The 12,061-nt window shown below is 41.2% G+C and overlaps 1 protein-coding gene across 1 annotated transcript in view; it reads left to right on the forward strand.

The window, feature by feature from the left end:
- Positions 1-388: 388 nt before the first annotated feature.
- Positions 389-12,061, forward strand: part of TMX4 (thioredoxin related transmembrane protein 4) — a 30,301-nt gene continuing 18,628 nt past the window's right edge. The window contains exons 1-2 of the mRNA XM_084888469.1: positions 389-704; positions 10,779-10,894. Coding sequence (XP_084744595.1) covers positions 511-704; positions 10,779-10,894 — 310 coding nt within the window. The 5' untranslated portion in view covers positions 389-510. The remainder of the gene's footprint in view (positions 705-10,778; positions 10,895-12,061) is intronic.

Here is a 12,061-nt window from a genome sequence, read left to right on the forward strand (position 1 = left end):
GAGTACTTGAATTTGCCTTGACCTTTCAGCCAGAGTTAGAGATGCCCTCTATGTACCTCCATTTTTCATTAAACAGGTTTACTTTGCAGTGCATTGTTCTTTTTGCTGCCCTCTGAGGAGGGGATGCATTTTTTAAATTAGTGGCCATGTTTCTCTTATAGAAGCACCCACACGCGCCAGCCGCCCTTCCTGGGGTAGCCTGGGCACACGGGTGCCTGTTCTTACTTGGGCAACAGCAAGTCATCAGTTTATTCTCAGCTTGGAGGTCGGCAAGAAAGGGAGGCCGTCGCCTAGGCAACCGACGCCCCAAGCCACGCGGCGAGTCCGAGCGGGAGGGGGCGTGGCCTCAGCACGCCGCGGCGGTTAAGAGGCGGTGCCCGCCCCCGCCTCCAGCCGGGCCTGTCCGCGCGGCCCGGTGCAGCCTGCGGAGCCCGAATCCACCCCGGGAAGGTCCGGGGTGCAGCGAGCAAGGCCGCGGACCAGCCTCTCCTTCTCGCTCCGCGCCCCACGATGGCCGGCGGGCGCTGGGGCCCGCTGCTGCTCAGGGCGCTCCTGGCCGCCTGGGTGGCGGTGGCGGCGGCGGTCGCGGAGGAGGAGGAGGCCGCGCCCCAGCACGCCGTGCCGTCGGCCGAGCAGAGCATGGTGCTCCCCATGACTGCCGCCAACTGGACGCTGGTGATGGAGGGCGAGTGGATGCTGAAATTGTGAGTGTGCCCGCCCGCCCGATCCGCACGCCACGCGGTCCGCGCTCCCAGCGCCCCTCGGGCCGCCCCCGGCGCCGCACCGCCCGAGGGGCTGGACCTGCGGCCCCGGGCGGGCTGCGCTACCGCCGGCTGCTCGCGCTGCGCATGCGCCGGCCCCGCCTGGGTGACAGCCGAGGGGGAAGCGCGCTCCCCCCTGCTCAGGCGCCTAGCTAGCCCCCTATTTTAGGGGAAAGTGCTTTAGGGATGGGGTGGCGGAGCAACTTCCCACGGAGAGGTCATGAGAGGGGAGATGGAGAAAATCTGCAAGAAAATTGCATGCTTTTGATGTAGGCGTGTAGGTAGAGGAGAAAGGGCGGTCGTTCAATGACACTAGCAGTACACATACTCAGCGTGAGCTAGGCAATGGATTCGTTGAATGAGTAATTGCAGCACCGAACCGGGAAGGGCAGGCCAGTTTGTCTCAACTATCTTAAGTATTCATTTTGAAAATCCGAGATGTGAAAAAATAAAACAGATTTTGAAATCTTAAAATCAGATGTTTATATTTGTAATTTTCAGGGGTAGGACTTTCTGGGTAAATTATAACTTAATTGTGCTAGTGTCATAAAGAAAAGGATATTAATAAATTACCCCTCTTTGAACAATAGAAAGTAAATCATGGTTCGTGCCTTTGCTTGATGGCAAAATACAGTTTTGGGTTAGGAGCAGGCAAGCGACTTTATCATAGATTAAATTAATTTATACCAGGAAGAAAGATTTCAAGTAGACATGATAATCTTGAGAGACCATTCATGGTGGGCCTGCAGAGAAAATGAAGGATGGAGAACAGATCACTGAGATTGACCTATGGTTTTAGCAATGTACATACTTGATCATTACTCTTTGACACCTAATTTTTCATTGAGGACATATACATTCACATAATTGGATCTTTCCTTTATCTGTCCCAAGCTAGATTTTAAACCTATTTAGATGCAAGCAGAAGCCTATGAAATGAAAAAGTCCCTGTGAGAACAGGGCCAAAAGTTATATCACTTAGCAGATTACGTTGTTCAAAGTACAGAATGCATGTTACTACTCAAACATAAATTTACCCTGTAGACCTCAAAGTCTAGACACCCTCTATACAACAACCTTTGGTATCATGATAAGTCAATGAAATTATTAAAGAGATCTGTTGGCATGAAGCTCTTATTAAAGTAAACCACTTAACTATGAATAGAGGCGAGGAGGTCATTTTCCTTTTAGAGAGAAACTTTTAAGCAAAATGGAACTTGACTCAGGACTGCCATGTTTGTAAGAGAGGCTGCATTTCATCAGAAAGTATTACAGGCAGTTCTTTTTTCAGGAAGTACTTACACAACGCAGTTTTTCTAGGTGTCTGTTTTTCAACTAAAACAGTTTGTGTATGACATGAAAGTCAAAGCAGAAAGGCTTCAACTATTTTATAGTTACTTTTGAAACAGCACTTTTTTTTTTTTAAGTAAAAGAACTAAGAACACTAAGACTGAGGTAAGTGTAAGCCAAGTTAAACTTATAAAGAGGCAATATCCAATAGCTCCTATGCTTGGACACGTTGACAATTCAAAGTTTACTTCTTCATACATGTACAAGCCTAGATGGAGTAATCAGTTGCTCTATACTTGTCATGTGTCCTTTGCATGGAGTGCGTTTGGGCTGTGTGAAGCATGGTGAGACTTGTAACCGGAAGTAAGCTGTGTAGACAGGAGATCATTTTGGTAGATCTCTTCAGAACAGGAACAAGGCTGAAAGAGGATCTCAACCACTGCATCCGACTTTCTACATCCTGAGCCTGGGTGCTTGACTGAAGAAATACTGTGGCTCTTATCTATTTGTGACACTCCTCAAAAATGTAGAATTCATTATATTCTCACTACCGCTATACTAAGAATTCATTCTAACAGCCAATAAGTTAGACTTTTTTTCATGATATACAGGATGTTCCTCAAAAAACAAAACACAAAAAACAAAACGTATACACAGTTGAATAGCTGATAGCTCCATTTTGAAAATGAAATGTATTTTAACAAACACTGCAAGTGTATGTATACTTTTTTTGGACACCCTATATACAACAGAGAAAAACAAAATGTGTTAATACTGGTTTTTATGATAACACTATTCAGCTGAACTGGTCCTAATACATGGGAATTGTTAGAGATTCACAGTGTTAGACGCAGTATTAACTTCTCTGAAGAATCAAGTTAGGCTTTCTGACAGTATTAAAAAGTTGACATTACTTCGAATGACAGTTCTTTATTTGTTCATTTGCTTATATGCTTCCTCTCTTCTGGGAATCTTTTTTCTTATATTCCACTTTATACAAAGCTACTATAATGCAATTCTTGGTTATATTGGTATCAATAATTTAATTATTTTAAAGGATTAACAGTGTTTGTCTGCTCTAAGATATGAAAAGCTTTTACTATAAAATTTAATACGTACTACTTTCAGTTAATTTTTTTGGATCTTTGCAACTGAATATCAGTTCTTATAAAGTACTCTTTGCTGAGGAGAAATAAACTTAAAAATATATTCCCAATTCTGGAACCTTTTTCAAGATCTGAGAAATTCATCCATTACTACATATTTATATTTTCTTTAACACTGTAAACTTATATATTCTGTTTTTATCTTACTTTTTGCCTTCATACGTGGTTCTGTGATATCTACTCGCATTTCTTCCATGTCTCTATAATTGGTTTTCTGTGCTTTTTTTCATTAACTGCTGATGGAAAATTTGCTCTTTCTCAAGGTTAGGGCAGATTACCTAATCTTTAAAATGCCTTCTAATGTTTTATTTCCATTGTTTCACACTATCTTTTATTCAGCTGCTTTGTAACCTTTTGCTATTATTTTAAACACTTTCTTAGCTCCCATTATTCAGTCTGAGAAATGGCTTTTGTTCTTTTGAAACAAAAGTGTGCCATTTAATACATTCTGTATACTGTTCTAGTACCTGTTTCCTCTAAAAGAAATATGAAGATATCCAAATAGCTTAAGAGTGACCCACTGACGTTTAAACTGATATTACAGAGAAAAAGTATGTCTTTGGGTTAAAATTCCTCAGGAAAGCATGCAGATCTTTAGAAAGCACCACTCTTTCCGAGTTCGTTCTTGCAATGATCATGCCTCAGAATTGTAGTTAGTCATCTGGTGGAGGAGGGAAGCCTCATTTACTTCCCTAGGACCTCTAGGTTTTAGTATTGTTTCCTCCATATCCTTAGTATAACACCAGAGGCCTGGTGCGCCACATTCATGCACTCGGGGCAGGGGGTAAGGGGATGGGGGTCCCTCAGCCGGTCTGCACCCTTTTGCAGTCTGAGCCCTCGGGGGATGTCCGGCTGAGGGGAGCGGGCCTAAGCCCCAGTTAGCCATCCTCAGTGCTGCACCACCGCCCCTATTCTCACCAGTTAAGAGTGTCGCTGCCCCTGTGGGAGTGCACTAACCACCAGGAGGCAGCTCCTGCATTGAGCGTCTGCCCCCTGGTGGTCGGTGTGCATCATAGCCACTGGTTGTTCTGCCATTAGGTGGATTTGCATATTAACCTTTTATTATATAGGATTATTCCCTTACCTTACCCATATCAAATAGTTATAATTTTTTTGCAGTGTAATAGATTGTTTTGATTTGGTGATTGTGTTTTTGAGATAGTCAATGTTTATCATGTCTCAGCTTCAGAGTTGGGGATCTGGGAAGATGAAAATGAATGAGTCACATTCCTTCATTTCAAGGGACTGGCAGTCTACTGTGCCCTGAAGGAAATAACTATTATATGTAACATTCATTTATTTAGAAAATATTTACTATTATAAATATTTCTTATCTATTGAGCATCTAACAGTGGTTCTTACCAGAGCATCTTGGATTGGACAGTTCTTTGGTGTGTGGGGATGGTGCACACCTGGCAGGACCTGTGGCATCCCTGGTTATTACATTCTAGTAATCCAGTGACATCAAAATAATTTAACAACCTCCATCTCTAGTGCACATGTCCAAATACCTCTGAGAGAAAACCACTGCCCCAGGTACTGTTATGGTTATTTAAAAACATGCAAAAGAGGAATTCATGAGCTAATGGAGAAGCATTTGATTTCTGAAGTTTCCACAAAGGGTATTCATCTACATCATTATTGTCATTGTCATTTCAGTCACAGTGAACAGTTGTATTATTTACATCAGAGTTTCTTAATGCTCTCTTATTTGATCATCCAGCAATCAGATACAGAATTATCATTCTCAGTCTCATTCACTGGAGGAGATGGAAACTTGGGAAGATGAAAGCTTTGACTAAGGCTGGATGTTTAGTAAGTGTGGGCAAGGCCAGAACTATTGTAGAATGCAGACCTGAGCTTGGCAGTCTTTGATCAAGCCAGGGAGAGTAGCTGGGTAGTGGGGGAGCCTGAAGGGAGGAATAGAGTTGGGCTGGTTAATGCTTAGGCTTGAAGCTAGCCAGTACCTCTGCCCACATAAGGGGAGGCCTTTTCCTTATGGGATTCAGTGGCCTATGAATGGTCTTACCATCTTTCTAGTTTCTGCAAATGAAGAGTATTATTGCTATACTAGAGGCCTGGTGCACGACATTTGTGCACTCATGGGGGGAGCGTACCTCAGCCCGACCTGCCTCCTTTCTTAGTCTGGGACCCTTAGGGGATGTCTGACTGAGAATCTGGGCCACTGAGCTCGCCAGCCATCAGCCTGGCTTGTAGCTGAGCATCTGCTCCTGGTGGTCAGTGCACATCATAGTGACCAGTCATAGCTCATCATAGTGACCAGTCGATTTGCCTATTACCCTTTTATTATATAGGAACCTCACCACTCAACCAGGTGCTCTGACTTCCCAACGTCCTGGGAAAATTCTTTTTCACTGTGTCTTATTTGTACCTAGCAGGGCCCAAGTCACATCTTATATTATCAGTTAATTTATATGCTTTGGTACTGAGTTTTTTGTCTGAGTCCTTCTATGGATGATAAATTTTTAAGAAAAGGAACTAAGTTTTTTCTTCTTCCTGTTTATCTCAAGAGCCTTAACAACTATCAAGTACTGGGTGTGTTCAATAAATACTTTTTGACTAAGTGAATGTAAAAGTAGTAGATTTTATTTGTTCCTTTAGTGAAGAGCTTCCTCAAATATATCACTGAAGGAAATACCTGTATATAATTTCTTAGGTACTAAGATAATCACTCTCATCTACCTTTTGTTCGTTCATTGATGTAATAAACATTTATTATGATGTATGATCTGTCATGGCTCTGTGTAGGTACAAACAATGCACCAGTCACTGCCTTCCTGAAGTGAAGTGAAAACAGTGAATTCCAGTAAAAGTAGTGAATTCCATTTTCTCTTGCAAGTGTAATGGTTTTCAGAGAGGTGTCAATGATTATTTTTCCTCTGCATTTTTGAGAACATTTCCTAGAAATTATCTTTTTTAAAAAACATTTTTTATTGATTTTTTACAGAGAGGAAGGGACAGGGATAGAGAGCTAGAAACATTGATGAGAGAGAAACATCGACCAGCTGCCTTCTGCACACCCCCCCCCACCGGGGATGTGCCCGCAACCAATGTACATGCCCTTGAACGGAATCGAACCTGGGACCTTTCAGTCCGCAGACTGATGCTCTATCCACTGAGCCAAACTGGTTTTGGCAGAAATGATCTTCTAAAGAAATATATTTGAGCATACAATTAAAAAAAATTATCTTTATTATTGAAAGTATTATAGATGACCCCCTTTTTTCCCCTTTCTCCCCACTCCCATTCCCTCCTCAGGCCTTCATCACTATTGTCTGTGTCCATGGGTTATGCATATATGCACATAAGTTCTTTGGTTGATCTCAGATTTACAACTCTTGGATCATTAAGACATTTTCCAAAATTAAGCAACTCCTTCACTGGAGTGTTTAGTACAGTTAATGAAATCTCATACCAAATTGAGTTATGCAGTTAAAGAATTGAGGGCTTTCAACTATTCTTCCGTACAACAGAACTTAAATGTAATTTGTACATGAATACGGATAACTAAAGCATGTTGTTGAATTTTGTTTTCCAGAAATGGTTATTAACAGTGAACTGATATCCAAGTTATAATTTTTAAAAACGTATTTGTATTGATTTCAGACAAAGTAATGAAGAGGGAGAGAGATCGAAACATCAATGAATAGAGAGAATCATTGATTGGCTGCTTCCTGCATGCCACCTACTGGGGAATCGAGTCCACAATCCAGGCATGTGCCCTTGACCAGAATCGAACCCAGGACCCTTCTATCCATTGAGCCAAACCGGATAGGGCCCAAATTATAATTTAACAGTGTTTTGGCTATCTGGAATATGCTTCAAATGCCTTTATGAAGCTTACTAACTTCATATGCCATTGTCATCTGCAAAAAAATTAAATAGGAAAGATACTTTTTTACAGATTTCATGAATATAAAGGTATTAATTTCTCTCAGAAGTTCTTAGGTTCTTTTTCTTATATATAAAAGAAAACGTTGGACAAATCTGTTCTTTATCATAGTTAGGAGATATGATAAAACTAGCACTTGGAACTAGTTTTAAGTAATATAAATGACTATTGCATTCAGTCCTTTCTGATGAGTTTTCTTCATGCATATGTATATAAATAAATTACATATATACACGTGTGTATATAGAGAGAGACAGAGAAAGAAGAGCATGAAAGTCACATACGTGTCATACATAACTTTTCTCTGGTCCCTGGAGCTATTTTATTTATAGTAGTTCTAATTGCTGCCTAAATGACTTTCCTTTAAATATGGAAAAATACTAATAATTTAAAACGCTTCTACAACAAAAGACCGATTTCCACTCCTGAGATTTGAAGCTGGCTTATCTCCACCAAAAGAACACACCAGGTGAATGAATGATATTGGTGGATTCCATCACAGTCAGCTCAGATGAAATCTCAGAGAGAATGGCATTAACAGTGCTGCAGACCAGTAGGTAGCAGTTACACAGAAAATGGAATATCTAAAATTACTTCAATGACATTTGTATATCTGAGAGTCAATATTACAAAAACAAAAAAAACAATTTATATAGTAGCCTCTCTAGAGATTACGGACTTTTTAAAAGGTGAAATTTGCATGATTTAATAATTATTGAGGTAGCAAATGTGTCCACGAGTTACATGCAAAAGCAAGCATTCAGGGAAACAAAGCAAAGAGGATCTAGAGATCTAAAGTTTATTGAACTGCACTTCAAGATTTCTTTCTTATTTTTATTCTTTCTCTTTCTCCTTCACCCTCTCCTTCTTTCTCTCCCTCTGTCCCCCTTCCTGTCTCCTATTCTCTCCTTCCTCCTCTCCCCTTCCATTTCCTTCTCTGTTGATATTAGCCATTATTTTCCTCAGAGATTTTTATCACATAAATACCTCCACCTGGATTTTTGTTCTGTGTGGTTTTAGGTGACCTTAAACAAGTCTCTCTAAACTTGTCTTGTCTGACAGCGATGCTGTAAGGTTCAGATGAACTGATGTGTCAGGAAAATGCCTTGAAGATGTTAAAGAGAAAACAACAGGAACAAAGTGGCATTACTGGCGCTGAAGGCCCATGATACCAACTTAGCTTTAATACCTGACCTAATTGCAGTTTCAGCCTCTCCCAGAAACATAATCTCAATCAGCCAGTCTGGAACTTTCTAGTCAAGTACGGAGGTCATCTGTCTGATATCTGCACTGTCCCTCCAAAAAGAGGCAATCTGCATGATTAAAAACCTTCCAACTCACTCAGGCTCTTTCTCCTCAAAAAAAAAAAAAAAAAAAGATATCCTGGTTTAAAAAAATCATCCTTTTCTTTCTTTCTTTCTTTTTTTTCTTCTTTGTGTGTGTGTTAATGTCTTTTTTTTTTTAAATATATTTTATTGATTTTTCACAGAGAGGAAGGAAGAGAGATAGAGAGCTAGAAACATCGATGAGAGAGATACATCGACCAGCTGCCTCCTGCACCCCCCCCCCCACTGGGGATGTGCCCACAACCAAGGTACATGCCCTTGACCGGAATCGAACCTGGGACCTTTCGGTCTGCAGGCCGACACTATCCACTGAGCCAAACCAGTTTCGGCCATCCTTTTCTTTAGCCCATTCTTCTTCTTATAAAAACTTTCATTTTGTGTAGCCCCACAGAGCACCCTTCTTGTTGGTAGATGGGGTGCTGCCCAATTCATGAATAGCTTAATATAGCAAAGCAGATCTCTAAATTTACTTGGTTGAATTTTGTGAAAATCAGAAACCAAGTAGTATATTACAAACATATTTTGTATTAATGATTGTTCTTGATATGTGCCTGCTTTATATGTTTCATCTAATCTCCCAATGACCTTAAAAGACAGCTGTTGTTATTTCATTTTACAGTTGAAGAAACTGAGGCATAGAGTGATTATCACCCTGCCCAAATGTAACCTTGTAATTAGCTAGTTTATTGTATTAATAATAGGAAGAGAGCAAAGGGGAGACCAGACTTTATAAGCATGTACATCTGTGCAGCTCCCACTTTAAGCTCCCGGTAACCATGGATCCATTCCCTGCACATACCTGGGGAAGGGACAAACAAAGGGGGAGGTGGGCATATGTGCACTGAAGCCCACGTGACCTTCGGGAAGGTCCTTGCCCAGCAGCCTGGCCTGGGAACAGTGATTTGACTAGAAGGGTGGAGCCACTGCAAGTGCATGGGATCCTGGAAGTTTAAAGTCCCAGACAAAGCCTTCTTTCTCTCTTGCTTCCTTATTGCCCCCTTGTTTCTCTCTTGCTCCTTGACCTACACTTGGCCCATGCCCTCGTCTCCTAAGCTGAATTAGGTGATGTTCCCTGGTATTTGTATCTTTTTAGAGGGTACTATTCGATCCACTATACTTTCTAAATAGCACACTTGTCTGGATTTCCATTTTATACCTGTAGGTGAAATCCTGGACCACTTTAGAGCTTTGTGGTGTGAATGTTGTGATATTTTCCCAGTTATTTTTTAAAAATATAAGTCTGATCATAATTCTCTTACTCTTTAGGGTTTACAATGGAGCTTCAAATACAGTCCTAACTCTTTATACAGTGTTTTCAAAGGTTGTGAATGCTGTCTTCACCCTCGCTCTCATTACTCTGAGCTTTATACACATTGTTCTCTTTACTTAGAAGAGAACATTCTTCGACCCCCCTGGGCTTACCCTCCTACTTCAGAACCTAGCACAGATGCATGCTCCTCCGTGGGCCCTTCTGAGACCACCCAGCTGCTGAGTGTCTACACAGCTTCTGTTCCATACTCTCAGTCATGGCATTTGCCAAGTACATCCCTGTACTTGCCATTGCCAGTGTTCACCTCTTGATTATATCTACAAGGAGAGGGAGGTGGTACCACATCTGTCTTGTTCACAGTTGTAGCCTCAACTTCAGTATTGTGTGCAAATCAGGTTTATGGAATAAAATAAAAAAAATGTAAAAACCAGGGTTCTGATTGAAGTCCCATTTATTTCTAGCTCCTCTTCTACTTAAGAAGAGTAAAACTCGGTTAGCCCATAGCTTCTACTTTCTTTCTTGGAGTGGTTCAGAACTGCCGCAGATCTTTGGAAATGACTCGCATAAATATTTGGGAACCCACTAGTAACATGTTCTGATTTCTGCTCATCAGCTCTATAGTTTTGATGGACCTGTAACTGTTTTGTCTAGTTTAGGGATGCACTTGTGAAAGTTGTCCTTCTTTAGTGGGGCAGTCAATATAGTATTCTCCCTAAAAAATCAGAAGCTACCTAGAAAGTGACAAAATTTGGGTTGATTGTAAGAAAAACTTTGAAATAAAATATTTTATGTATTATGGTAGTTTGTGAAAATCTTTTCAAACTTTGGCTAATTTTTTGCCAGTGAATTAATATTCATACATTAAATTCTAGGGAAATATGTTTTTGTTTTTCTATATCAAATGACTGAAAAAGCTTGCTTTTGTGCTTCCTTTTAGACAGATATTTACCTTTTTAACTTAGGTAGTTTATCTATTTTGTTTTACAGATATTTTCCATGTTTTTATATTGATTAGCTATTCTTCTTTTATAGTTATGCCCCTTGGTGTCCATCCTGCCAGCAGACTGATTCGGAATGGGAGACATTTGCAAAGAATGGTGAACTTCTTCATATCAGTGTGGGGAAGGTCGATGTCATTCAAGAACCAGGTACTGTAAATGCTGAACATTAAAGGCAAAAGTTTGTTACTTTTTAGTTTGATTTTTTTTCAAGTATATAGAAAAGCTGTGATACTCATGAACTGACCATCTAGAATCAACAGAGCGGGATAGAGAGTTAGAAACATCGATGAGAGAGAATCATCGATCAGCTGCCTCTTGCACGCCCCCACTGGGGACGTGCCCACAACCAAGGTACATGCCCTTGACCGGAATCGAACCTGGGACCTTTCAGTCTGCAGACAGACGCTCTACCACTGAGCCAAACCGGTTTCGGCTGTTAATATATTTTTTATTATTTTTTTTTGCTGAGTTATTTGAAAATAAGTCGCAGACATCATGATTTTACCTTCAATACTTTGGCATATTAAAATCTCCCTAATAATTTCCCACATGTCTTTTTATAGTTTTTGGACCCAGGATCTAATCAAGGTTCACCATTTGCATTTAGTTATTACATGTTTTCAGTCGCCCTTAATTAGAATAGTCCTCTGATATTGGTGTTTTCTTATATTTTCTGTAAACTTGAAGTTCAGCCTAGAGGCATGATTCAGGTTGGACATGTATGGCAAGAATATTTCATAGGTGATACTGTGCTTTATAACTTACTAGAGGCTGGGTGCATGGATTTGTGCACAATGAAAGGGATTGAATTAGAAGGTGGCCGTGGGGCGGGACTGGGCAAGACAGGCTGGACACGCCCTGGAGCCAACCTCCTGCAGTCCCTCTCCAGCCAGCTGCACCTGGGGCTGCGCCAGGGCTCGAAGAGTGTCTGTGGAGTGAGTGGGGTCTCTCCAGCAGGTGGGGTCCCTCGACCTGGCCTGCAGGGATTGGGCTCCCTCCTCTCTAGTTCCTGGGTGTGTCACCCAAGAACCTCTGCTGCCAAATCACTGGCAGCTCAGCTGCTCCGGTGTTGAGCATCTGCCCCCTAGTGGCCAGTGCATGTCATAATACTGGCTGGTTGGCGAGTTGGATGATTGCTTAACCTTTTATATATGCAGATGCCATCAGAAGACATGTACTCTCAGTTAGTGATGTTCAGTTTGAGCACTTGGTTAAGGTGATGACACTAAATATCTCAACTATAAAGAAAATATCCCACTTTGTGATTAGCAGGTAATCTGTGGGGTGATACTTTGGGGTCTTGAGATACATAAT

Source organism: Pipistrellus hanaki (genome assembly GCF_964339955.1).
Source record: "Pipistrellus hanaki genome assembly, chromosome: 6".
NCBI lineage: Eukaryota > Metazoa > Chordata > Mammalia > Chiroptera > Vespertilionidae > Pipistrellus > Pipistrellus hanaki.